The sequence below is a fragment of the Giraffa tippelskirchi genome, chromosome 10, assembly GCF_054371585.1.
Source record: "Giraffa tippelskirchi isolate mGirTip1 chromosome 10, T2T-mGirTip1v1.2.pri, whole genome shotgun sequence".
NCBI lineage: Eukaryota > Metazoa > Chordata > Mammalia > Artiodactyla > Giraffidae > Giraffa > Giraffa tippelskirchi.
The window spans coordinates 9,671,961-9,698,941 of NC_137284.1; the positions used below are offsets into that span (position 1 = coordinate 9,671,961).

Sequence of the window (26,981 nt, forward strand, 5' to 3'; positions counted from 1 at the left end):
CTGAGCGACGGCCACCAGCACCCACTTGGAGACACCGCCCTGAGTCGGGGGACTGGTTAGTAGAGAGTAAACCAATCCGAGACGAGGGAAGACAAATTTGAGCCAATTAAAACTAAGAAGGCGGGAAAGGGCGGAGCTCTCCCGGTGGCTGCTCGTTGGTGGGTGAGGGTCAGCTTTCTCTGCTAGTTCCCACCCTCGGACTTCTTAGCCCCTGGAATTCGAGAAAGACTCAGGGAGTTCCTGGAGTAGGGCGACGAGGTATCGCCCGAGAAGGCATGGGGTCGAGACTCTAGTTGGAGGAGGTGCTGGAAGCTACCAGGAGGGCATTGAGGAAGCGGAGGCTGCTTAAGGGGCGGGACTTCCGGGGAGGGGCTTTGTGGACGGGGCGGGGCCTGCTGCTAAGATTAGGCCGAGGGGCGGGGCTAAAAGTAGACCCCCTGGGTGTGACCTGGGAGAAAGAAGGGTAGTAATTTAAGGGAGCATCTTGGGGTTGGGATGCTGCTGCCAGAGGCTTTGGGGTGGCAAGTAATAGCTCAGAGCTGACGTTAAGGTTTATAGGGAAGTTAACTGCCCTAACCCACTTTCCTCTCTTCCCAGGGAACCACTGGAGAGGATCTTCCTAGGGTCCCTTTCCCTTTGTGGGGTGCTATGGAGTTCCCAGAACACAGCCAGCAGCTGCTGCAGAGCCTCCGAGAGCAGCGGTCCCAGGGTTTCCTTTGTGACTGCACCGTGATGGTGGGTAGTACCCAGTTCTTGGCCCATCGGGCTGTGCTGGCCTCCTGCAGCCCATTTTTCCAGCTTTTCTACAAAGAGCGGGAACTGGACAAGAAGGATCTAGTCTGTATCCACAACGAGATTGTCACAGCTCCGGCCTTTGGACTGCTTCTGGACTTTATGTATGCTGGCCAGCTGGTCCTGAGGGGGGATACCCCTGTAGAGGATGTGCTGGCGGCCGCCAGCTACTTGCACATGAATGATATTGTCAAGGTGTGTAAGCGGCGGCTGCAAGCCCGGGCTCTGGCAGAAGCGGATAGTACCAAGAAGGAGGAAGAAACCAACTCACAACCCCCTAATTTGGAGTTTTTGTCCAGCACTTCCCGTGGTTCCCAGCCTTCGTTGGCAACAGCACAGACATCAGGGCACTGGGGCAAGGGGGAATGGAAAGGCTCTGCAGCTCCCTCACCCGTCTGTCCTCCAGATGAGCCACCGATGCCAGCTGGGGCTGACACTACACAGCCTGGCGTGGAGGTTGAATCATCGCATCTGCGGGCACCTCTTCTACCGGTGGCTGATGTCTCTCTTGCCAGCCCCAGCAGCTCCACAGAGACCAACCCTGCAAACTACTTCTCTGCGGGCCTCCCAACTGTTTCAGTGGAGCCACTGGCTCCCCTTGATGTGGGTTCTGAGAGCCTGAGGGTGGCAGAACCAAGGGCAACTGGAGGACCATTGCAAGGCTTCTATCCCCCAACTTCAGCTACAGTCCCAGTTCCATCTGAGGCTCCAGCCCCTGCGGAAGCTGAGCTGGTACAGGTGAAAGTAGAAGCAATTGTGATTTCTGATGAGGAGCCTGACGTGTCAGAGGAACAGCCTCGAGGTCCTGAGGGACTCTTCCCTCCTGGAGGAGCCATGTATGGTGGACAGACCCCCCAGCCAGAGGCCTTTGAGGAGCCACGGGCAGCAGGACTGGAGGAGGTGGGGCCCAGTGACCACTTCCTGCCGCCAGATCCGCACCTACCCTACCATTTGCTGCCAGGTCCAGGGCAGTATCATCGAGGACTGGTGACCTCGCCCCTGCCTGCTCCACCCGGCCTGCATGAGCCATTCTACCTGCCTTCTGAGTATGAAGCAGCTCCAGGAAGCTTTGGGGGTTTTACTGAAGATGTTCCTACTTGCAAGACATGTGGGAAGACCTTCTCATGCTCTTACACACTGCGGCGTCACGCCACAGTGCACACGCGGGAGCGACCCTACGAGTGCCGCTACTGTCTGCGCAGCTACACGCAGTCAGGGGACCTGTACCGCCACATCCGCAAGGCTCACAATGAGGACCTGGCCAAACGCAGCAAACCGGATCCAGAGGCTGGCCCCGTCCTGGGAGCGCAGCCCCTCCCTGGCTCCCCGACCGCAGACAGACAGAACAGCAGTGCTGGAGGGCCACCCAAAGATTTTGTACTTAGCTCCAAAAACTAACATCCGGGAGAGCATGCGCCGATGCCAGGCCTGCTCTTGCCGCCACCAGGGGCAGCACGGAAGGTAGAAACGCATTTCCTCTGCTGGGGACGGAATGAAGATTCTGCCCAGGCTGAAGGTTCCTACCCTTTTCTTTTCCCAGCCAGAGAAGACTTGATAGGCATTGCATCTCAGCCAACTCCTTGCCGCACTGGGAATTTTCCTGAGATGTAATCGCTTCTCACTCTACATTTTGGACCATAAAGCTGGCAGTGAAAGTATTTCTCTGAACCGTTGGCTGGTTTTTTCCACAAACCTGCATGCCTCCTGATTTTTTCATAGCTTTCCTCCAGACTTTTTAGGAATCTGACACCTGCATTTGGGGTAGGGGTCAGGTTGCTTAGGAGGAAAAAAGTGAGATAAGGAGAGGGTAATGTAGGCTTTACTTAGGAAAAGTACACAAATTATTTTACACAATTATGGTTTATTGTTGTATTTGAGCTCCTGTGTCCTGGGCTGTATTGGGGACTTCATATACTCATTTAATCCTCAACAACTTTATGAGGTATTATCCCTCTCCCCACTTTTTTTCCCACAAACAAGGAAACTTGGGACTGAACAATCTACATTAACTTGTTCAAGGTCACAGAGCTAGTTAAAGGCGCAGGCCAGAATTTGAACCCTGGCTTATGACTTCATGCTGGTTAACTTTGAACTAGAAGTTGTTTCTTTTTTGAGTGTTGTTGTTGCCTTACCCCCTTCTGTCTGCTTTCCATGTAGAAAGATCTGGTTGACTGTTTCAAATACTGTATTGATGACTTGAAATTTTTGCCTGCGTCTTATACGTGGATTGAGGTCTCTGAAGACGACAAACTGGAAGGCAGAAACACTACCGTGGTGGTAGGTTGTGTGGGGAGGCTGAGGGCCTGTGAAATGGAAATGATGGGTACTTGGGAAAACTAAAACAAGAAACACTGGAAGAGAACCTCAGAGTTCATCTAGTCCAACTTTCTCACTTAAAATGTGTGATGATAGTCTAGACAGGTCAAGTCACTCATCTATGATCACACAGGTGGTTACTGGCAATAGAGATAGCAAAGAAATGGGAACTTGGGGTGTTGATGTGGCATGGGGGATAAAGCATTCTAGAAATGCAAGAGAAGGGTCTGCCCCTGCCTGTGGTAAAGAGTGGTGTTTGTATGATGGACCAGAGGGCTCCTCACAAACCCTTTCTCTTTCACACATAAGGAACTGAGTGCAAAAAAAGCAGGAAGGAATATTTAGAAGATGAAAATATGAGTGAATTTCCTGAATTTCTTCTCTTTTTAGATTTGTTACATTCAGCACTGTGAACTCTTACTAGTAAGCTACTGTTTTCGAGTCATAGGAAGGAGACAGAGATGAGCAAATATTTGGTCACAGAAAGTTCCTTACCTGGTGCATTATGGGGAGCAAAATTTGATGCTTAACATTTCCAAGGTTGAGAGTGAATTCCTCGCGTTTCATTTTCCTTGTGTTGGAATAACCTTTTATCTTTCAAATGCCTAATTTTATTTATGCAAATACATTACTGCCTTAACTCCTTGGTGAAACAAGGCAAGATGTATATAAACCCAGTAAGAGCTATTTTAGCTGAGTGGAGCACCTTTTCCAAAGTCTTTCCTAGAGTAACTATCACATCAAACTGCCTATAAGAATCAGTTGCCTTTAAAAGAGTGAACTTTATGATTGTGAATTATCTGTCAATTTTTTAAAAAAAGACACAGGGCTGGGGGTGGGCAGGGGGAGGAGAAATCGGTTGCCTCAGAATGGTTCCTAAAAGCAAGGCATAATATGTGTATATGTATATATCATGTATATAATTTCTCTGGACATCTGGGGAACACAGGAACCATTGTTACTGTCTTGGCCAAGTGCAATACAAACTAAAGAGGATCTGTTACTTGGTGACATTCTCCTGAAGAGCATTTACTTTTGGTTCCCAGCATGGGAATGCTTTCTTCATTGGAGGTGGCAGCTAGGAATTTATAAGACATTTAAAGCAGCAGCCAACACAATTACAGCCACAGTTGCCTCTCTTTACCATCTGCTGGACACCAAGAACAGTTCATGCCTGTCCATACAGATGGGATCAATAGAGGAGTTTCTCTGGTTTCCACTTCTCTTGACGGCCCCATCCATGAATTCCAGGAACCAGAGGTCAGCTCTTCTAACCTCTAGTCCAACACTGGATCCTCCTTTTGCCAAGTGTTGAACCTCTGCTTGAAAGAGAACTCACTATCCCCAAAGGAAACCTATTTAACTGTTGGGCAACCCTAATCACTGACCAATGATTACTTCTACTGAGCCAAAATCGGCCTCTGATGGTGAGATGGGGCAGGCCCCAGGCTAGTAAGAGTTTAATCCCAAGAAGTTACCTGCTTTTGAGCTCCAAGCTGATTTAGTTTTCAGACAACCACACTTTGCTCTCCAGTTTTAGAAACATATTCCTAGTTTAGGATTTCGTTTCTTTTCTTAATTGGCTATTTTGTAAGCATATGCCTTCACTTGCCCTTAGCATCACAAAACTCACCATTTAGCCCTTCACATTCGATTTTAATTTCTCCAAAGCCAGTGATTCCAAAGATGATTTACCTGGATATACACTATAAAAATAAGTATAAAATGTATAAAAATGGTTGGTTGGTTGTTTTGTTGGGCAAATGATATAAAGTGCTCTAAAGTCCCCACCTCAATTTTATCAGTAAGCAATTTCAGCATGCCATCTCTACAAGGACTCTTAAGGAAGAAAAAGAAAGGACCAAATACCATGATCACCTGGGTCAGGAAGATACCCTGGAGAAAGAAATGGCAACCCATTCCAGTAATCTTGCCTGGAAAATTCCCATGGACAGAGGAGCCTGGTTGGATACAGTCCATGGTGTCACAGAGTCGGACACGACTGAATGACTAAACAACCACCACCATGATCACACCCAGCAAAACCGATAATTCTTGTTCAGAGCTTCCTGATTGTCCCATAAACTTTTGTTTTTTCAAATCAGAATCCAAATTCTAAGGGTTTTAGGAGCTCTGTGCCAGAACTTCGGAGGAGACCTATATATATATTTTTTTTTATTTCAGTCTCATAAACTTTTAGTTTTCTTCAAATAAGAATCCAAAGTAGTCGTATTTATTTGGTTGATGTGTCTCAAACCGCTTTTTAAGATATAGAATCCCCTCTCCTCTTCCTTGCAATTTATTGCAGAAATTGGTTTATGCATCTTGTGGTTTCAGTCTGGGGTTTGCTGATTACCTTCCCATGGTATCATTTAACATGTTCCTCTGTCCAAAAATTCCTTTCAAAATATATATTTAAATAAAATGGTGACTAAAAAGTAACATAGGTGTGTGTTATTTTGGCAAAATTGTAAAGATGGCGGTATCGGTTTGGCGGAAACACCATTCTCAATTGTTCCTTATGTGCCAAAGTACGAATCTTCACATCACCATGAATGCTTTCTCTTCAATCAAAGCCTCAAATCCTGTGTGGAAACCCTTAAGGACTGGTAAGGTGCACTGCTTCCCCCTCCACAAACTTCTGAGTACACAGATTTGGCTACCTGATTCCTTCAGGATGTGGGCTGGGCAGGTCTCCTCCAGACCCATATCTGACTGCCTACCTTTGTCCACTTTCCCATTCATTAACATCTCTGTTAGAGCTGGCCTTCAAATTAAAGACCTAAATGTAAGTCTGACCACTTTGTCTCTTAGTAATGCTAAAAAAAAAAAAAGATTAGTGCAATACATATCTACATTTTTAAATATCAGCTTTATTTTTTCCTCATTGATACAGAAGATAGCTTACTGCAACATCAAGTCTTAGCGGGGGAAACAAAAAATCAGAAAGAAAAACCAGCCCCAAACAAAGATAACACACAACCATGACATAATTTGGCAATAGTCTAGGCTTGGAAATTTAAGAAGCTTGGAAGAGGAATAAAATATTCCTCTTGTTACTTGTGTCCTTGGACTTAAAAGACTATTTGGTATAAAGACTTTCTGTTATAAGCTGATGGGTGTACTATTTAAGAGCACAGGGAGACAAAAAGAGGAGCCTAGTTCATCAAGAGAGACACGTTACTGATTAAGAGAAGAGCTCATGTACACTTGGCAAGACCAAGAAGTTTTTGTCTGAAAACTGTGTTTATATGATGGCTAATGACATATACTTATTACTTTCATTCATAAATACAGAGGCAGCGCTATTATGGTCTCATCTACTCTGTACAACTCATACATTGTGGACATTAGAATAAGTGTGCAGAATGACAAAGGAGCTCCCAGTTGAGGACGCCTCCTACTGAGCCATGGCTGTACCAGATCTGCAGCCTGCACCTGTGCCCAACAAAGCTTCCAGAAAGTTCTGTCGGTGCTTAAAAGGCACAAAGAAAAGAAAACCTTTCCTCACTGTTTCCCTCCTCTTTAAGGAATGGAGTTCTTACAAAATACAAGGTGACAGGTAAAGAACAGATCTATGTTTCTATCCTGCTCTTTATCGTATTGTTTCTAGAAGACTTGGTAAATTGTTTTCCTATATAAGAGAAATGAACATGCTATAGGTATGCACCTACTAAAAACTGAAGTGTTTACGAGTTTTCTTTTCTGGCATGAGGACTTTTGAAAGGTTATAAAATATATACTTAGATGCTTGGCTCCAGGGGTTTTAAGATAGAAGGGCTTAATAAAAAAATAAATAAGTATACTATATTAATGATCTGAGTGTGAACAATAGCAAAGCTACAATAGCTAGAAATTATCAAGAGAAATGAGGAACTAGATACTTTTTGTGGAGGATAAAGAATCTTGATGTATGTGGAACATTAAGAAAAAGGAATTACTTTAATCAACTAGTTACTTGTAAATCTTTCATTTTGAGGCATGTGGGTCCAATTTATAATTGTCTAGTTTCACAGTATATGTTTGTCAGTTTGTAAGGGCTTCCCATTTTGGCTTTAGGAATCTGAGGAAGTGAAGGAAAAAAACTCCTTTCTGCCTGTCCTTATTACTTCATCTTCTGCTAAACCTTCTCCTTTGTATATGACTACATCTACCAAGATCTATCATCAAAATGTATGCCAGAGCTATGATTAATCCACTCAGAGCTGATGAATGTTTTCTGGTTGCATTTCTCACAGCAAATGTTTCTGATATATAATACCATATATTAAAAGTTATATAAATAGAAAGATGGAGAAACAAAAACACAGACTATGTAAGTGATAGAAGTTTGTGCAGTACTAGAAACAAAACAGAAGTTCACCTCAGTCAGAGGTATGGGGTTAATTTCTCTTGCTGAGGTTCAGGTTTCCCTTTGATGGGTCTTTAATGGTTCATCTAAGTTCAAGTGGAGGGGTATCTTTCTTCTTTTAACCAAACATGCCCAGGTAGAGCTGCTTCTCTTTCCGATGGTAGCTGCTGAGTTCCAACTGTGTCCGCTGAAGGTACCTCCGGACATTGGCGTCTTAGAACAGGACAAAGGAGGCAATCAGAGACAGACCCGTAATTGTACCTCCAGGCAGGAGAGGATTGTGAACACACTTCCATTTCTTAAAATTTCTAAGATCTGCGTATATCACAACTATTCTATGCAACAGTACATTTCATTCATTAATACCACTTTTAATTTTTAAAGAATCTTGTACAGGGACTTCCCAGGTGGTCCAGTGGTTAAGAACCTACCTTCCAATGCCAAAGGTTCAATCCCTGATCGGATTGAACTAAGATCCTCTCTAGTTATGGCACAGGGACTTAGCTGTCCCACAACATGTATTATCACCTATTTTCAACAGGTGGGGCAACTAAGTCCCTGTGCCACAACTAGAGAGGTCACATGTGGCAATAAACCCTGATGCAGCAAATAAATATATATTTAAAAAAAATTATTGTACAAGGCTGGGCTGGTTTTTAACTTAATAATGAAAAGGAGCTGGAAGAAACAGTAATTTTAAGAGCACAGCCTCTAAACCTACTATACATGGGTGGCAGTTGATCTGTGTACTTGAAGATAAGAAACATGAGCAATGGTTCATATTTTATATCTTTATTGATTCATAATGACTTTTCCGGGCTTCCCTGGTGGCTCAGATGGTAAAGAATCAGGAGACCTGGATAACTGACACTTTAATGACTTTTCCATTCAATTAGAGTGGTTCTGCTGAATTATTTTACGTTTGGGGACCCTCTTACTTCAGTAGCTGCTCTAAGCCATAATGCAAAATGGGAGACAAGTTTCAGAGCTGAACCACCAACACAGGAACAAGTTTATCATTCTCTTGACGATATCCTTTTCACCTTGGAAACAAGCCTCAAATTCTCAGGAGGCCTGTCCTTCTTCTAGGTAATACCTGGGGTTAGCTGAGCTAAAGGATAAATGGATAGTCACGCAAAAGCCAGACCTCAGCTGGAGAACCGATAGAAACAAGGGTTATCAAGTTTATTCACTGGAATCTAGATCCTATTTTAGTCTCCATCTAGGAACTGAAACTTGGAATTCATGAGTAGAAGGCCTGTTTGCCATACATCATCATACATCTTTTTATACTTTTTGAATACTGAACGTGTGAATATATTATTACCTATTTCCACAATTCAATACATTGGAAAATGAACTAAAATCCTCTCCCACAGATACTACCTCAGTGGGACGATTTTTTGTACTTCCCACTTCAGCCCCCTTCTCTCACCTTTTGGCTTCCTATTGACAGCAGCCATGAGGTAGTGCCGGGCCTGGTCATAGTCCTGCAGGTGGAAAAAGGCCACTCCAGCCCGATACAAGGCCTTGGCATTATCAGGCTGCCGCTCCAGGACTTTCTGGCTGTATTCTTTCACTCGTTCATAGTTTACTGGTTCCATCTGAAGAAGACAGGCTAATGGTGGCAAATGGAAGGAAGAGAGAAGAGGACCTTATTACACGATGTTCCATTACCCAACACAAGGCAGTACCAAATCCAGGATGCTATCAACAACATTCACTCACCCAACAAACACATTTACATGTCTACCATGTGCCAGACATCATTCTAGCCATTGGGGATATGGCAATGAATACAAGTTTTACATACCTCACAGTCTACTTCATTATCTATCAAATGCCCATTGCGTGTTGGGCCAGCAAAGAAGTTTGTTCGGGTTTTTCTGTAAGATGTTATGGAAAAAATCGAACTTTTTGGCCAGCCCAATACCTAGTGTGGGTCAGGCCCAGCTATAAAAGTTGGTAAGACTAGGGCTTCCCTCTTGGTCCACTGGTTAGGAATCTGCCTGCCGATGCAGGAGACACGGGTTCGATCCCTGATCCGGAATGATCTCACGTGCCACGGAGAAACTAAGCCCATGTGCCACCACTACTAAGCCTGTGCTCCAGAGCCTGGGAGCTGCAACTACTGAGCCCACCCACACCAACTACTGAAGTCCAAGTGCCCTCGAGTCTGTGCTTTGCAACAAGAGAAGCCACCCCACAGAGAAGCCTGAGGCACCTCACCTGGAGAAAAGCCTGAGCAGCCATATTAAATAAATAATTTTTTAAAAGTTGATTAGACTACACTTTAAATTTATGAGGACTTCCCCCCACACCCCCGGGGGGCAGGGGTTCGATCCTTGCTTGGGAACATGATCTGGCCACGTGGCAAAAAAAAAAAAAAAAAAAAATTATTTAAAACTCTTCATTGTCTCTCTTCTACCCAAGGCTATTTTGAATCTCCCATTTCACCACAATTCTTGTCCTGAGGTCCTAGTACCAACAACCACTGCCATTAATAGTGTGAGTAAACAGTAAGCACTGTGCCAGGGGCTTGTTTAATCTTCTCATCCACCCTCTGAAGTCAGTATGTGTTAGCATCTCCATTTAATGGATGAAGAAATCAAGGCTCACAAAGATAAAGTAACTTGTCTAGGATCCTACAGCTTCTAGGTGGAATGAGTAAGAAATCTGAACCAAAGACTAACTCAAAAATTACCCTTCTCAGATGGCTAACAAACACATGAAAAGATGCTCAACATCACTAATTATCAGAGAAATGCAAATCAAAACCACAATGAGGTACCATTTCACGCCCGTCAGAATGGCTGCTATCCAAAAGTCTACAAGCAATAAATGCTGGAGAGGGTGTGGAGAAAAGGGAACCCTCTTACACTGTTGGTGGGAATGCAAACTAGTACAGCCACTATGGAGAACAGTGTGGAGATTCCTCAAAAAACTGGAAATAGAACTGCCATATGACCCAGCAATCCCACTGCTGGGCATACACACCGAGGAAACCAGAATTGAAAGAGACGCGTGTACCCCAATGTTCATCGCAGCACTGTTTATAATAGCCAGGACATGGAAGCAGCCTAGATGCCCATCAGCAGACGAATGGATAAGGAAGCTGTGGTACATATACACAAAGGAATATTACTCAGCCATTAAAAAGAATACATTCGAATCAGTTCTAATGAGGTGGATGAAACTGGAGCCTATTATACAGAGTGAATAAGCCAGAAGGAAAAACACCAATACAGTATACTAACACTTATATATGGCATTTAGTTAATCGGTAAAGATAACCCTGTATGTGAGACATCAAAAGAGACACAGATAAATAGAACAGTATTATGGACTCTGTGGGAGAGGGCGAGGGTGGGATGATAAGGGAGAATAGCACTGAAGCATGTAAATTATCGTATGTGAAACGAATCGCCAGTCCAGGTTTGATGCATGATACAGGGTGCTCGGGGCTGGTGCACTGGGATGACCCGGAGGGATGGGATGGGGAGGGAGGTGGGAGGGGGGTTCTGGAAGGGGAACACATGTACACCCATGGTGGATTCATGTCAATGTATGGCAAACAAATACAATATTGTAAAGTTAAAAAATAGATAAATAAACTAATTTAAAACAAAAAAAATTAAAAAATCTTCATGAATGAACTGATTATATTTTTTCAAATTTCAAATAAAATATATATTATTGCTTACAATTAAAAAAAAAAATTACCCTTCTCAGTGATGATATATTATCCCACTAATCCCTTGGATAAAAGGACGGGACCTCAAAACACAAATCTGTGTAGGAGACAATGTTCAGGTCAATGTTCTGTCTTTCTGTAACTGAGAAGGGAAATGCATTTCCTGTTTAACAACTGTGGGAATTACACGTAGCATTCTTAAATCATGTGCTGGGAAGGAAGGAGTATCAGGGCTGATGTCTGCATCCGTTCTACAACATCTCCACCAAGTGGCCATATGGTTCATACTTACGTATTTCCCCGGCATTCAACTAACCCATCACTGACGGGTTACCGTGATGTAACCCATCGTTCCTTCATTCTGCAACTAGTTCTGGGGTAATGACCATGTGCTAGGTGGAGGTTGGAGCAGGAGAAAAAGAGGAACAAGACAGACACCTTGATGAGTGATTAGAGCTTGCATCCTAATTCCCAGGTAGGAGGAACACACTAACAAATTCACTTATTTATCAGTGCTTTGTGGAAAATAGAACTGTACTGGGACAGAGACTGAATGAGGTCAGAGTGATGCTTGATTACAGAAGGCGTCCCCGAGAAAGTGACTTTTGGGCCAAGATCTGAATGACAAGGGTCATTCAAGGGACAGGGCATTCTAGCCAAAAGAAGAGATCCTACAAAACTGGAAGGTGGGTGTGTGCTTCGTGAATTCAGTCTATGGAGGAGCCAGATCATGTCAGGTTGTGCAGGTGAAGGTCAGAGTTTGAATATTTTCCTAAGTATAATAAGATGCCATTGGAGGGTTTTAGCGATGAGGTCTGATTTTCTTATCTGTGAAGTGGGGAAAATCATTACTACCTTGAGAATTTTTGTGAAGATGAGAGGTACTGTAAATAAACTGCCCAACATGTAAATGTCACTCTCGTGTAAGTGAAATTTCTTAATTTTAGTGAGTCTTTAGGAAACATCTACCAAGCACCTCCAAGCAGAGGGTCTACAGATGGATAAGCCACAGTCTCTGCCTTCAGGTCCACCTGGACAGTCAAGATGAATATGTATCTCATTTCCTTGATTTCTGGCCAATTCCCCAAGGTGTATTCTATTCTCTAACATACAGTAGCCTGTAATTAACACTTAAGTACAGAGGCTTCCCTGGTGTCTCAGTGGTAAAGAATCCACCTGCCAATACAGGAGACATGGGTTTGATCCCTGATCCAGAAAGATCCCACACGCCAGAGAGCAAGTAAGCCCATGTCTCACAACTATTGAGCTTGTGATCTAGGGCCCATGAGCCACAAGAGAAACCACCCCAATGAGAAGCCCAAGCACCTCAACTAGAGTGGCCCCCGCTAGCCAAACTAGAGAAAAGCCCTTGAAGCAACAAAGACCCAGCACAGCCACAAAAAAAATGGACTTGCCAGGTTTAATTTTAGCTCCACCACTTACTAGATGTTCCTTAAATCTACCTCAAAGGATTGCTGTGATACTTAAGGTTTATATGTATATGTGTATCAAGGGCTTATACATGGCATTTCATAAACGTCACCTTAATGAGCCTTCCCTGACCACTACCATGCTTACGGCCCTCACTATTCCCATTTTCTTTCTTTTGGCTATGCCACGCTGCATGTGGGATCTTAGTTCTTCCACCAGGGATCGAACTGGCACCCTCTGCATTAGAAGCGTGGCATCCTAACCACTGGACCGCCAGGGAAGTCCATACACCCATTTTCTGCTTTATCCTTTTCCACATTACTTATCATCTTTGTCAACTACAAATTGGTGCTTGCCAACAGCAGGAGGCTGAATCCTGGGCTACTGCAGCTGTAGGCCTTGACACGCCCTGAGGGAGTTCAGAGTGGCGAATGAGGCACTTTGTGCCCCAGGAAAACAGGTGGAACAGGTCTTTAGATTGAACTCCCCCTTCACCAAAATCTTACATACTGACCTCCCCACACTGCCTCTTTGGAGCAGTTGTGGGTTTTTTTGGAGCTGTCTGAGGTGCTGTCTCCTGGGCTGCAGTCCTCATTCTGCCCCAAGTAAAACTTAATTCACAACTCTCTCCTTGCGCATCTTTTTCAGTCAACATCGTCTAATACACAAGTTACCTCTTTTGTTAGTTATCCATCTCCCCATGACAGCAGGGATCTTTATCTGTCTTACTATACTGCGATATCCTCAGTATATCCATAAATATTAATTTATCAAAAAAATAATTGTTGAATGAACTGAAATAGCTACTATAATTGCTGTTACTTGAGTCTAAGAATAGCTTTGGACACACACTGTAAAAAAGCTAGAATTTCACCAAATCATTGCAGACCAGGGTAGTAAAAAAAAAAATTAAACAATGATTACAAAGTATATACTTCAAAATAACTTAATTAGCTTTATGGTTACTTTGCCTGCCACAGAACAGACTTCAGAAGTCTCCTTTCTTTCAGCAGATTAATCCTAGTGATACTAACTCTGGACTTTACTTCTTCATGCAAGGCCAGCTGGATATGGAAGGTACAAGTTACCCAAGGTATCATCTAGCTGCTTTATATAGGAAGGAGGAAAATGAGGAAAAGCTATCCAAAACATCTAAGATGGATGACTTATACCACCAGGTGAAACAAGTGCCTTCTTTCCTAAATTTTAAATATTAAAGAAACAACGGTCTAAACATAGGTTTGATGTGCAGGGTCCTTTGGGGCTCCTGGGCACAAGGAGGCCTTTTTGTGTCTGCCATTTCTTTGATTATAGGAAACAGCCTGCATTCAGCCTCCATGACCTTCCCTGAGTTCTGAAGGGCAGATTCAAGCAATTGTTAATTAGGGAAGGGTGGGGTTGGGAGACCAAGGAGAAACAGTCAAGAGCAGCCTTGAGGCAAGGTCCTGTTTCCCCAACAACAAGACAGTCTCAACAATATCTTAAGCTATTTTAAGGATACTGAAACCACCTCCAGGTGGGAGAAGTTAACAATGGTATGCCACCCAGGAGCAGTGTAGACCCCAGACCAGCTGAACCTGAAGGTCAATGATGCTTACTTACCCTTACTTACCTCATCACCAACCCATTAGAAAAAATGTCTGAGATGATTACATTCTTTGGACAATGTAAAACCTCACAGTATCTTTCCCAGGTGGGGACTCATGGTTTTGAGGGTAGGAGCCTGCTGTGTTCCCCTTTGCCTGGCAAAACAATAGAGCTATTCTTTTCTACTTCACCCAAAACTCTGTCTCTGAGATTTGATTCGGTACCAGTGTACAAACAAGCTGAGCTCAGCATCAGGTTCAGTATTTTCTCTATGTGTGTTAGTTTCTCGGTCGTGTCCATCTCTTTACAACCTCATGGACTGTAGCCCTCCAGGCTCCTCCATCCATGGGATTTTCCAGGCAAGAATACTGGGGTCGGTTGCCATTTCCTTCTCCAGGGGATCTCCCCGACCCAGGGATTGAATCCAGGTCTCCCGCATTGCAGGCAGACTCTTTACCGTCTGAGCCACCAGGAGGTCGTGCAAAATTCCTTAAACCTATTAGCCATCACCTGGGAGTCTGATAGAAACGCAAATTGGTACACACAACTCAGAAACCTCAGACCTATTAAATCGGAATCATGGTAGGCTCAAGAAATTGTGTTTAACAAACTCTCCAAGTGAAGTCTGAGAAGCACCGAAACTCAATCAGAGCCCCACAGATTGAAAGTATATTGCAGTTCATGGTAGAATAACTAGATAACGACAGAAGAGCCTTCAGTGTTTCTCCCAATATTCTCAAACTTTCATGTACCGGCCTTGATACTCTACCCTCCCGTCGGCCCTGTTCTTACCAGCCAGGTTGTTGTAGCAATCCGTCTGGGTGGTGTGCAGCAGGGTTTCTTGTTCAGGTGTGAGGGCGGGGCCCTGAGGTCCCAGATTAGGTATCGGGGAGGGCAGACTCGGATCCAGACCCCGCAGCTGCAGCAGAGCTCGATGGTACCCACTTACAGCATCCCGGTACTTCCCTTCCCGGTAACACTGGTTCCCTTTCTCCTTGTACAGCTGAGCCTCCTGCAGGCGCTTCTCCATAACTCTGTCGCCTAGTGCTCTTGAGGAATTGGGACGTGAAAGACCAACCGAAGCTCTAGGAATAGGAGCGAAGCAACCAATTTTGGCAGCTGACTTTAAAAAGCAAGGAAATTCTCCTTCTCCAGGAGGCCTCTCAGGGAATGATTGCTTGATTCTACTACAGCCCCTTCCTTTCTTCTCTGCAGTTATTTTTTAATCTCTGGAAGTGCAAGCATCTGATCAGGAAGTAGATGTGGGAACAGCAAAGCCTGAAATTGATTGATTTCCCAAAGCGGCGACTCCCGGGTGAGAAAAACCCACGAAAACTGTAAAGCCGTAACTAAGGAATCGTGGCCGGCGTCTGAACGCCGGCGACTCTAGTTTCCTCCTTGCGTTCGGACACACCTCCCTGACTCGGAAGCGGAAGGAAGTAGGCGGGAACAACTGCTAAAAAGGGTCTAGGGGGCTTGCCTCCATCCTAGCTCTTTGTTTGCACTTCCTCGACAGCGTTTGTTGACATTTGGGCCCGGAGTTGGGGAACCGAGGTGAACGCAGTCCGTGCACCCCAACCACAGACCGATGGTGACGCGGCCGTAGCGCCGCCCAGCTGCAAGCCCCCTTACGCCCAGCGGCCAGCTCCCCGCCCCCCTGCAACAGGCCAAACCCGAAGTCTCCTCGCCGCACTTCGCTTTACAAGCGGCGAGCACGGAGAGGGCAGGGTTCAGCCTCCTGAGAGCTTGGTGTCTGAAAGGTCGCGCGCATTGCACCACGCGCCCAATCAGAAGCGGCCCGGGAAAAGGAATCCCACAGACACGACCCCGCCTCTCTAGCCTTCCCTGCGGACCAACCCAGGGGGGAGGGGGGAATCCCCCTGGCTGCTTCGCCAATTGAAAAAAAAATAAAAATCTGCAAGATCATAGAAGACCAATCAGAATTGCAGATGACGATTCAAGCTGGCCAATAGGGCGAGGTCAGAGTGTGTGTTGCTGGGTAGAAGTTGAAGGCTTGAGGGAAAAGGAGGGCTGGGGTTACGGTATTCCTTGGGTTTGGAAAGTCCTTTTGTTGACTAACCAGAAAGACAATTGCCAGCAGTTCACGTTTCAAGAGTCTCCTTTCTTCCTTTCTGGCTTTTTTTTCCCTCAAGAAGTGGCTGCATGTATAAACTAGACGACAGAGACTAGCGAACAAGCCCTACGACGACAGCACGATCGGATCAGACGGGACTGGGGGGGGGGGCGGTGACGGAGTGGGAGGCGCGTGTGGCGAAGGAGCTCCAGGCGGCTGCGCAGCCCCGGCTGGAAGTACGGAGAGAGGGGTACGCACACGCCTCGAAGCGACGAGGCACTTGGGCCGAAGCCAGCCTTTCCCTGACTCCGGCTCCGGTGCGGCTGCGCCGTGAAGCCGCCAGCGGCGATTGGCCCAGGGGGGGAGGGGGGGAGGCGAGAGGTAAACGGAGGGAAGTCCGTCGTCCTGGGCGCGCGCCCGCCCTCGGCAGGGGAGCCGAGGGTCGGCTGGAGAGGAAGCAGCTCCCCGCTGAGTTGTTTTAGGCTCCGGGGGCTGAAAGGGGGAGGAAGGAGGGGCGAGAAATAAACACTACGTAACGGAGGCTGCGCGCGGCCCGCCGCCGGCCTGCCTGCGTGCGTGCGTGCGCTCGCTCGCGCGGGCTCCGTGCTGGCGCGTGAGGCGGAGGCGGCGCCTGCGCAGTCGGGCTCGGTCGACGGTTCGCAGGGGAGGAGGCGGCGGGAGGCGGAGGAGGCGGCGGCGATGGAGGTGAAGCGGCTGAAAGTGACCGAGCTGCGGTCGGAACTGCAGCGGCGCGGCCTGGACTCTCGCGGCCTCAAGGTGGATCTGGCGCAGCGGCTGCAGGAGGCGCTGGACGCTGAGATGCTCGAGGACGAGGCCGGCGGTGGCGGGGCCGGGCCCGGCGGGGCCTGCAAGGCGGAGCCTCGGCCTGTGGCCGCGTCGGGCGGCGGCCCGGGCGGGGACGAGGAGGAGGACGAAGAGGAGGAGGAGGAGGACGAGGAGGCTCTGCTTGAGGACGAGGATGAAGAGCCACCCCCTGCCCAGGCCTCGGGCCAGGCCGCGCAGCCGCCGCCGGAGCCCCCGGAGGTGGCAGCCGTGGAGGCTGAGGCGGAGCCCGATGCTTCCGAGAAAGCGGCGGAGGAGGCCACAGCCGAGTCAGGTGGGGTAAACGGTGGCGAAGAGCAGGGCACCGGCAAGGGGGAGGAAGATGAACCGGAGGAGCGGAGCGGGGACGAGACGCCGGGATCCGAGGCGCCGGGTGACAAGGCCGCGGAGGAACAGGGTGAGGAGCTGGCAGCGGAGCCGGGCTCCAACCTGCCGGGTGCGCCCCTGACCCAGCACCGAGCCCTGCACCGCGGGGTCCCTATTCCCATCGCCGTTTGCCGGGACACCCCAGGGAGGTGGTTTTCGTCCTCTCCCCTCCTTTCTGGAGGGTTTGTCTACCTCTGGTGGCCCCACTCTTTGCAGGAGGGAGGTTCCTTCCTAACTTGATTGCTTGCTTGGTGGTAGTGAATGGAAATAAAGCGGTTTCCCATGCGAGCTGCTTACGAGCTACCTGTTGGAGCAGCCTCCCGCCGTGCTGGTTATCTTTTCCTAAACCGAGAATGCACTGAGGAATTGTTGATTACATGGACAACCAGACCGACTGTTGGAGGCTTCGGCCTTTGGGGCACCCGACTGTTTACTTTTTCGCCATAAAATTAAGCAATAAGCTAAGTTCGTCAAGAGTTCGCTCCATCAAAAGCTCATTCCTAGAGTTTGAGCCACACCGAAAATCTGGAAATCTAACCTTGCTCCTGCTTTTGCAGCAGCTCCTGCTTCAGTAGCTTGCAGTGTGAGGGTGTCAAGTTTAATGGTTAACTACGAAAGAGAAAATCTTAATCTAGAACATTTAGAATAAGTTAGCTAACGTTACTTGGCTAGGGGTTTTACCTTGCCTGAATTATGATTAAATTTTAATCTTTCGTTTGAGTGGATATAGATGGGCAAATTTGTATGTTTACTGTACACTTTTACATTTTGGGTCCCTGACTTCCTGAATTGAAATGATTGGGGTGTTGGTGGGTCCATTGAATAACCTTGTGGAAGAGAATGTATAGAGGTGCCCCAGGGAGTTAGTGACCTTCCTCTCTTCCTTTGAAGTGATTGGATGGTTACAGCTGATCCATAACTATCTGTCAGAGTGGGAGGAAAACTAGAGCTGCTTCCCATTCTTACTATGAAATGGCTTGCTTTTAGTTCCTTTTATAATACAGTTTTTAGGCTGCTGCTGGATATGATGGTATAATTGGAACCCATTCTACAACAGTCACATGCAACTTGCAGCTTGTGCTATGTCTTGGAACAAAAATCCCATTACATAATCTTTGTCTTAATGTGTACCCCCAAAGAGCAGGTAAAAAAGCTTGAGAGATAAAGAACTTCTTTAGAAAGATTATTACTAAAAACCTTTACTGTTAGTGTTGCAAACCACAAAGGTCCAAGGAAAAGTTCTGTTTTGTTTTTTTTTTCTCCTCTTGTAAAGAATGTTACTAAATATATGACAACACTTTTCTGCCCCAAATTATGTGAGGTAAAGATGCAGTTTTATTTATGGCTCTCTTGTGACTTAATGGTTTGTTCTTGCAAGTTTCAGTAAAAATCTATGGTAACAGCTCTGTATAAAGTGCCAGAGTTCATTTGCTATGTAAGTAAAGCTGTGGATGGCTGTGCATTTTAAAGCTGGAAAGTCAAACTCTTCAAAAAAGAAAGAAAGAAAGAAAATGAGGCTTCTATAACACAACACTGTGGGAAAGTGTTGAAAAATATATATTAAGTCTCTAGCTTAAATCCAAATCTGGTAGTCAAGAATCAAAGTTAAGCTATGAAGTTTTTAAAAAACTTACGGCATGTTTCTTTTATGTCGTGTAAGTGGGAAAATCTGCAAGTTTGACCTGATTTAAGCAGATAAATTTAGAATGCAAAAATTGCCCAACTTTTAATCTACTTTTTGACTGTAATTAGCCCATCATGTCCTTTAAAAAAAAAAAAAATCCTATCCAATGACAGAAAGATAATCTTTGGAAATAAAACATTCTATGGATGCAGTGGGAATAACCTGGCTCTTCTGACCAGACAGATATGCAGGTCCTCCTTTAGTTTCTGTTGGTTCTGAGCTTATTCTACACTCCAGTGTGAAAACTGCTGATTTTCTTTCCCTCATTTTTGTAGGAGATGACCAAGATAGTGAAAAGTCAAAACCAGCAGGCTCAGATGGTGAGCGGCGGGGGGTAAAGAGACAGCGGGATGAGAAGGATGAACATGGCCGAGCTTACTATGAATTCCGAGAGGAAGCCTACCACAGCCGGTGAGGGAAACAGTCCCTTTCATTGAAGGGAGTCTCTGCTCCAATTTTGGTATACCTGATGTTGACTGGAGAGTCTGGAAAAAAGGGGTGGATTAAAAACAGAATAGGTTCTTATAGGCCTAAGTCTTTGATGGAATCTACCCTGAAGGCTTCCGTTGCCTTTTTCTCATTTGCTGAAAGAAGCTGCCTGCTGGAATTTTATATTCACTGGTAGTTTAACAGACAATGTCATGCAGACACCTCTCGAATTAAAGGACTTTGGTTACATTATATTTGCTTTTCTCATACCTGTAGCTCAAAGTCTCCACCACCCCCAGAAGAAGAGGTGAAAGACGAGGAAGAGGATCACACTCTTGTGAACCTGGACACGTGTATGTATAAGGCGGACAGGTTGGGGGTTTCAGCCAATCAAAAGTTGTGAACCTGGGCCACTGTATGTATAAGGCAGACAGGTTGGGGTTTTAAACCAATCAAAAGAGATTTTGGGGATTAAAAACATCCTGGTCTGCAGCTTTTAAGAGATTTAGACTTTGTATCCATTCTTGAGAACTGGGTACATTTGTGTTCTTTTGAAGGTTTAAAATGTTGCATGTTGGAGTAAAAAGATTGCTTCTTTGTTAACAGATACCTCCGATCTCCATTTTCAAGTCAGCAAAGACCGCTATGGAGGGCAGCCACTTTTCTCAGAGAAGTTCCCCACCCTTTGGTCTGGGGCCAGAAGTACTTATGGAGTGACAAAGGGGAAAGTCTGCTTTGAGGCCAAGGTAGTGTGTACAGCTCATTAGGACCATTCATTTATTAAATTAGTCATTAAACTACTCTGTACTGGACTTGCACCCACCAGTATTTTATTAGAGAAAGGTACCATACTTGAAAGATGACCTTAGCTCTAGTAACCAAGGAATTAACCCTCATGACTTTGGTTTACGTTCATTGACAGTTGTTTCTATGATGCTGAGTTTTGATAGTTGTTTTTGGTTTGTATCAAAATTTTGTCTTTCTAACTCAGACTTTGCTTGAGTGGGTCAGAATATCTGAATAGTTCCTTTTCTGACTTGGCCAGGTAACCCAGAATCTCCCAATGAAAGAAGGCTGCACAGAGGTTTCTCTCCTTCGAGTTGGGTGGTCTGTTGATTTTTCCCATCCACAGCTTGGTAAAGTTATCTTTAACTTGATCATGTTTGTGTGTGCTGCTCTGTGGGAAGTTTAAGTGTAGGTAAACTAATTTGCTGCTTTTTCTAGGTGAGGATGAATTCTCTTATGGTTTTGATGGACGAGGACTCAAGGCAGAGAATGGGCAGTTTGAGGAATTTGGCCAGACTTTTGGGGAGAATGATGTCATTGGCTGCTTTGCTGTAAGTGCTCCTGAAAGTTGTGGATTTGTAGCAAGGAGTGGATGGAGGGCACTTGGAGATCCCTTTGCTTCCCATCAGCTGCTTCTCTTCTGCAGTTGATGCATTGCTTGCATAGTTGTGTAGCAGTTGAAGTAGGGGGAAAAAAGATTGAATTGTGAGATTAATCAACTGCAAGCCCTGTGTGCCCATAAATGCTCTTGTCTTTTGTTGTAGAATTTTGAGGCTGAAGAAGTAGAACTTTCCTTTTCCAAGAATGGAGAAGAACTCGGCGTGGCATTCCGTATCAGCAAGGAATCCCTAGCAGATCGGGCCCTCCTACCCCACGTCCTCTGCAAAAATTGTGTTGTAGAATTAAATTTTGGTCAGAAGGAGGAGCCCTTCTTCCCACCACCAGAAGAGTTTGTGTTCATCCATGCCGTGCCTGTTGAGGAGCGCGTGCGCACTGCAGTCCCTCCCAAGACCATAGAGGAGTGTGAGGTATGCCAGAGAGTGTGCAGAACCTTTGTGCTCATGCTTGGTTGGTCACTCTTCTGCTCAAACTTTGCCCATCTGGGAGCTGGGGACAATGTTTTTAAGTTGGGCTTTGTAAACATGACCCTCAGGTTTTTTTTTAATAGCATTCCTGATTCTGTTTACTTGCAGGTGATTCTGATGGTGGGACTCCCTGGATCTGGAAAGACCCAGTGGGCACTGAAATATGCAAAAGAAAACCCTGAGAAAAGATACAATGTCCTGGGAGCTGAGACTGTGCTCAATCAAATGAGGGTGAGTTGGTGGGAGGGGATAAATCACTCTGGTGTTCGCTTTTAAATACCAAGAAACTTACATAATCTTTTCCCAACAGAGTTGGGTCTTTCAGGTGTCTGAGATCAGGGGCCCCACAAATAAAGAAATGAGTTTTTGTTTTTTTGTTTTCTTTTCTTTTGCTGTGTTATCAGATTTCTGAAAGCTGGTGAAGCATGGGGGTGTTTCAGGTATATCCAGATTGAGACTGGAAATAAGTCCTGTAGGAAATGGACAGCATTCACAGCACTAAGGAATGGCAGTGAACCAATGTGGTGGCATTGGTGGCATTTACCAGTGACTCTTGGGCTTTAACTTACTTTGTAATTTCTTGTGTTTCTTTTCCTCTTAAACTCATCAGATGAAGGGGCTCGAGGAGCCAGAGATGGATCCCAAAAGCCGAGACCTTTTAGTTCAGCAAGCCTCCCAGTGCCTTAGTAAGCTGGTCCAGATTGCTTCTCGGACAAAGAGGAACTTTATTCTTGATCAGGTATTGTTCAAAAATTTAAAAGAAATCCAATTTAACAATATGTCCAAAGATAAAAGATTTGGTATCCATTTAATCTGATGAAATTGCTCAGAGTCAAAATAAGGTGCATATATAAAGACTGAATTAAGGAACAGAATCAGGTTACCCAGTTATAACCAAGAATTATGGTTGTAATGTTCTTTTGAATTGAGAGATACACTTCTCAGTGTTGTTACCAGAGAGTATTTGGACCCAGGCTGTAAAACACATTATAGAGGTGATAGAGTGTTGTAGCTTTGGATTCATGACTCCACCACTTACTAGGTTTGTGCCTTTGGACAAGTCTCAGTCTCTGACTCTCAAGTTTCATGTTGGGTAAAACAGGATAACATCATGTAGCTTTTGAAGAATTCAGAGACTGTATAAATAAGTCCTCTAATCTAGTGCCTCACTTGTGAAGGATTCTCAGTAAGTGTTGGTTGAATTTAACTTTTACTCCTAAAACATCTATTACTTCTCCTGTCCCTAGTGTAATGTGTACAACTCTGGCCAACGGCGGAAGCTGTTACTGTTTAAGACTTTCTCCCGGAAAGTGGTGGTGGTTGTCCCTAATGAGGAGGACTGGAAGAAGAGGCTGGAGCTGAGGAAGGAAGTGGAGGGAGATGATGTGCCTGAGTCTATAATGCTGGAGATGAAAGGTGGGCTAACCTCTACAAGTTAGAGATCCTGGCCTTGGTCCATGCACACCTCCCTAGGGCCTCTTAGCACCTGGAGGATTTTTCACATGTGTAAAGTATACATCTGAGGAATAAATTAATGAGTGTGATCACTTGTGGAATAATGAATGAGCAGAATGAATGGTGAAGCAATAACCCCTTGATTCATTCTGATAAAATACCAAAAAAACAAATAAATGCTGATAGGCCACAGGATAATCAAAACTCAAGGCAGAGGCTTCAGTGAGTCAGTTATTCATTCAGTAAATACTTAGGAGCGTCTGCTATTTGTCCAGTACAGTTCTAGACCTAGGGAAATAATGAAATGAAGCTCTGCCTTCACTGAATTTATATTCTAGAGATGGAACATTCTGATGGTTCAGATGAAAATGGTAGTGGTTGGAGTGAATGATCTCAGCAGTATGTTTTGATTTCTATATCACATTAGGCTTGTTTTGTTTTTTACTTTTGTTGTTTGTTGGTGTTGATTTTTGGAATGTGTCATATAAAGCTTTACAGCAAGGTTCCCTGGAAGGCAATATTAACCTTCTTGATTGATCTGGAGTTCTGCTGTTCACCTCTGAGTTTGGTTTTTCCCCATGCTGCCTTCAGCTCCTGGCATCCCACAAGAGCCGTCAGCTATTGGCTCTTTGAATTCTGATAATGCCCGGGCGTGGGAGCTGGTTTCACACTGAAGAGCTCAAGTTTACTCAGAATGAACTAGACCAATCCATAACTGATTTGGGGCACTTGGAGGAATTGAGTTCAATTTTATGAAACTAAGGGCTAATTGGATTCACTTAACAAACAGGAGCACCTCATTGAACTGAATTCCACTGGGACTCAGCCTCTGAACTTGATGTCCAGAGACTAGCAGTCCAGAGACTAGTGCTGGCCCATCCTACACAGGTGGTTAGTGAGACCCCGGTACTCTTGCTTCCTGTTCTCCTCAGACAGATGAGTAAGTGCCTTTAGGCTTGGCTCAGTTTCTTCTTGAGTCTCTCTTAAAAGTGTATTTCTTATCTAACTACACCAGAACTTTCTCAGTTACTTTTACCCTCTGGCTGCCTGCTTCTGTCCTGATAAGAAACCTTAACCCAGTTCACTCCTAATTTATTATGGATCACTTGAGAACTTGTAAATCTACAGTTTGCAGATAGCCCTTTGCCTGAGGCTGTTGCAGTTAGCGAGAACTTGTAGAGTGAACCCAGCACATTTTTGTGCATTTATAGATGAGGCTTAGAAAATGCTGTTCTTCCTGTAGTGGAGTTTTCATTATGAGATATTACCCATTTTTGCACTTGGAGGCCCACAGAGCTTCTCTCTTACTCTTATAGCCAACTTCTCTCTGCCTGAAAAATGCGACTATATGGATGAGGTGACATATGGGGAGCTGGAGAAGGAGGAAGCTCAGCCCATTGTCACTAAATACAAGGAGGAGGCCAGGAAGCTGCTGCCCCCCTCTGAGAAGCGGACAAACCGCCGCAACAATCGAAACAAGCGTAACCGGCAGAACCGAAGCCGAGGCCAAGGCTACGGTGAGTCCCGGGGACCCGGCAGCCCTGCCTCAGTCTGTTCTGTGCCAAGTGCAGCTGGACCCACACGGAAAGGCCAGGCAGCCACACTGGGTCACCAGCATTAAAGACATCCCTTCGTGGAGCTGCTTTCTTCCTGTGTCCTTTACTCCTAGCTTCTTGTGCTTTTCCCATAATCTTGAAACAAAAAGTAGTTATTTTTCAACAAAAGTATTTGTTTCCTTGAAGAGCAGTGCTTGAACCTGCTCATTTATCTAGTTTTCATTTTTACATATGGATTCATCCTTCACTATTGTAGTATATCTGAAGGATTTGTGCAGGATTCTTTTTCTCTTTGTCTACTGGGTCAACCCAGCTATGTAGAGCAGAAAGTGAGTGCATTATTCAGTAATTTGATGGGTTATGAAGTAAGTTAGCTTATTAGTGGATTAATTTCCTCTCTCAATTATCTAGTTTTGTCAGTTAACCCCCTTGATCCCCCTCCCACAGTGCTCATTCAAATGTGTGTATGTGTGTGTGATTTTAAGTGTAAGTCAGCAAAAAAATTTTTGAGTGCTTGCTATGTGCTAGGCCCTGGGAATACCAACAGTTCCTGCCTTGGAAGAGCTTGATATTTAGACTTTGTTCATTTGTATAAAATGGGTTTGGGTTGTGTGATACCCAAGATCCCTTCCAGGGCTGAAAGTCTGCAACTCTACGAATGGCAGTTTCACTTGTGATTCTAACTCTGCCATGTGTCCTTTTGCCATCTTAAATGTTTTGCAGGAATTGGGGAGCTTCAAAAAGTGAAACCAAGGTGGCTTAGTTTTTCTTATGTCTCTATTCCTCTGCCTTCCCCCCTCAGACTTTTTAAAAGATCCTGGCTGGTGCTTTAATTAACATTGTGTGAGCCTGACAGAAGCAGGCCTCCTATTCCCCCAGAATTGCCTTTGGCTCCGACTTTTTGATTTCCACTCAGATGTGGAGCCAGGACCCCATGCCAGCTGTCTGAGCGCGCTCTCCATTTCTCTTCCAGTGGGCGGGCAGCGCCGAGGCTACGACAACCGGGCCTACGGGCAGCAGTGCTGGGGGCAGTCTGGAAACAGAGGGGTGAGTGCAGCTCTCCTGCTCCTCCCTCTGGGCCGTGATAGCCATTCCTATTGGCTTTGGGGAGCAGAGTGGTTTGGGCTGTTTTCTCAGGGCTTAGGGTTTTGCCCGTTTAATTTGTTCATCTGGCAGAATTTATCCTGGGAAGATTAAGCCTGTATATAATACCAAGCAAAGATATGTCTCATTTAAGATGGGGGATAGCAGTGGATTGTGATGCTACAGACCCATGCATCTTCACTCCTTCTCTTTCTCCTTTTCTCAGGGTTACCGTAACTTCTACGATCGATACAGGGGAGACTACGATCGGTTCTATGGGAGAGATTATGAGTACAACAGATACAGAGACTATTACAGACAGTATAATCGGGATGTAAGTATCGTCTGGGAATAGAGAGATGAAGGGGCGGGCAGGACCAGAGGGAGGAGTGTCATGCCTCTCCGTCCTCAGACCGCTGTGGCTCCATGTGACGGGGTCTCCCCTCTCTTCTAGTGGCAGAATTACTACTACCACCATCCCCAGGACAGAGACCGATACTACAGGAACTACTACGGTTACCAAGGGTATCGGTGAAGCCCCTGCCATTGTCGCCTGTCAGCCACGAAGCTGAATCTCTGGGGGTGCCAAGCACCCCCCCAAAACACAACCAAGGAAAACAGGGGCTGTCGGGGTGGGGCTGAGCTGCCGGGGAGGGGCGGTGGGGGGAGGGTGCACAAGCAGGGGTGGGGGAGGGGGGAGGTGGAAACAAACAACAAAACTGTACATTTTTTTTAAAGTTTGTTGAAAAGAATATTGTCTTATTCTATAAAACATTTCAAACCTAGTTAGATATTTGTAATCAAAAAAAAAAAACATTTGCTCAGAAAGCAGCACTTAGGGCTGCCTGTCCTATATACCCTGCAGTCGGACAGGAAGAGAACTGAAAATGTCACCCTTCTGACATTCTAAGGCAGCTGGACTGGCAGCCGAGTAAGGGAGAGTGATGGTGAGGTGATGCGCAGAGGGTGGGAAGCGTTCGAGGGTGCCCACTCTCCACAGCAGGCAGGAGCGGGGCAGAGGGCGAGCTTGTGACTGGGGCAGTGAAAATAAACGATTGGCTCTTATCAATCACTTGCACCAACTAACCGTTTGTATTTTCTTTACCGACCTTTCCCTCTCGGGATATCTGGTCCGGTGGGCTGGGAGGCCATAGTGTCCCTATCTCCACGTGCTTGTGCCTCTGTGCTGTTTGGCCAAGGCATGGCAGCTACCAGTTGGGCGGTTCTATTATATAGGATCCCCAGGCCAGGGAGCCATGGGGACTGTTGGTGACTGGAGAGTAGAATAGTTTGTAGCCTCTCTGTACCCATTTATGGATTTCCATAAAATCTGGGAGAAGAGTTGGGATTGTAGCCCTCAGTCTGAAGACAGTGATCTGCCAGTCTCTGCTCTCTTGTCTTCCAAGGCTGAGAGAGGCGGGAAGTCTCTGAAATCATCTCTGTTAGAGA

General features: G+C 45.7%; 3 protein-coding genes across 5 annotated transcripts; 2 read left to right on the forward strand and 1 right to left on the reverse strand.

Annotated features, from left to right (window-relative positions):
* Nucleotides 1-122: 122 nt before the first annotated feature.
* Nucleotides 123-2,326, forward strand: ZBTB3 (zinc finger and BTB domain containing 3). The gene is given in 3 exon segments (XM_081534675.1): nt 123-158; nt 598-2,172; nt 2,174-2,326. Coding segments are annotated over 2 exon segments (1,608 nt in total). The 5' UTR covers nt 123-158; nt 598-648; the 3' UTR covers nt 2,258-2,326.
* Nucleotides 2,327-5,961: 3,635 nt separating this feature from the next.
* On the reverse strand, nt 5,962-16,853 carry TTC9C (tetratricopeptide repeat domain 9C). Of its 2 annotated transcripts, XM_081534678.1 has the most exons (4): nt 16,252-16,853; nt 14,964-15,256; nt 8,895-9,077; nt 5,962-7,672 (listed from the first exon to the last, which is right to left on the reverse strand). In XM_081534678.1, exons 2-4 carry the CDS (start codon nt 15,199-15,201, stop codon nt 7,578-7,580), a joined length of 516 nt encoding a protein of 171 aa, XP_081390804.1. In that variant the 5' UTR covers nt 15,202-15,256; nt 16,252-16,853; the 3' UTR covers nt 5,962-7,577. The 2 variants fall into 2 exon arrangements, with proteins under 2 accessions (XP_081390804.1, XP_081390803.1); XM_081534677.1 differs by lacking the exon at nt 16,252-16,853 and having other exon boundaries at nt 14,964-15,559.
* Nucleotides 16,854-16,886: 33 nt separating this feature from the next.
* On the forward strand, nt 16,887-26,615 carry HNRNPUL2 (heterogeneous nuclear ribonucleoprotein U like 2). Of its 2 annotated transcripts, none has more exons than XM_081534673.1 (14): nt 16,887-17,485; nt 19,414-19,549; nt 19,844-19,920; nt 20,174-20,313; nt 20,613-20,703; nt 20,792-20,904; nt 21,118-21,381; nt 21,547-21,669; nt 22,049-22,177; nt 22,686-22,854; nt 24,210-24,410; nt 25,423-25,530; nt 25,719-25,866; nt 25,987-26,615. In XM_081534673.1, the coding sequence occupies exons 1-14, from the start codon at nt 16,945-16,947 to the stop codon at nt 26,102-26,104; spliced, it is 2,358 nt and encodes a 785-aa protein (XP_081390799.1). In that variant the 5' UTR covers nt 16,887-16,944; the 3' UTR covers nt 26,105-26,615. The 2 variants fall into 2 exon arrangements, with proteins under 2 accessions (XP_081390799.1, XP_081390800.1); XM_081534674.1 differs by having other exon boundaries at nt 25,423-25,496; nt 25,759-25,866.
* The last annotated feature ends 366 nt before the right edge of the window (nt 26,616-26,981 follow it).

Bases quoted from the DNA above. Each gene is read 5' to 3' on its own strand.
- TTC9C (XM_081534678.1), bottom strand. From the start codon at position 15,201: ATGGAGAAGCGCCTGCAGGAGGCTCAGCTGTACAAGGAGAAAGGGAAC. The intron at 9,078-14,963 runs GTAAGAACAGGG...TGCCACCATTAG, and splicing joins TTGCTACAACAACCTGGCTG to CCTGTCTTCTTCAGATGGAA. The intron at 7,673-8,894 runs GTGAGAGAAGGG...TCCTGTTCTAAG, and splicing joins TGTCAATAGGAAGCCAAAAG to ACGCCAATGTCCGGAGGTAC.
- HNRNPUL2 (XM_081534673.1), top strand. From the start codon at position 16,945: ATGGAGGTGAAGCGGCTGAAAGTGACCGAGCTGCGGTCGGAACTGCAG. The intron at 24,411-25,422 runs GTGAGTCCCGGG...TTTCTCTTCCAG, and splicing joins AAGCCGAGGCCAAGGCTACG to TGGGCGGGCAGCGCCGAGGC. The intron at 25,867-25,986 runs GTAAGTATCGTC...CCTCTCTTCTAG, and splicing joins ACAGACAGTATAATCGGGAT to TGGCAGAATTACTACTACCA.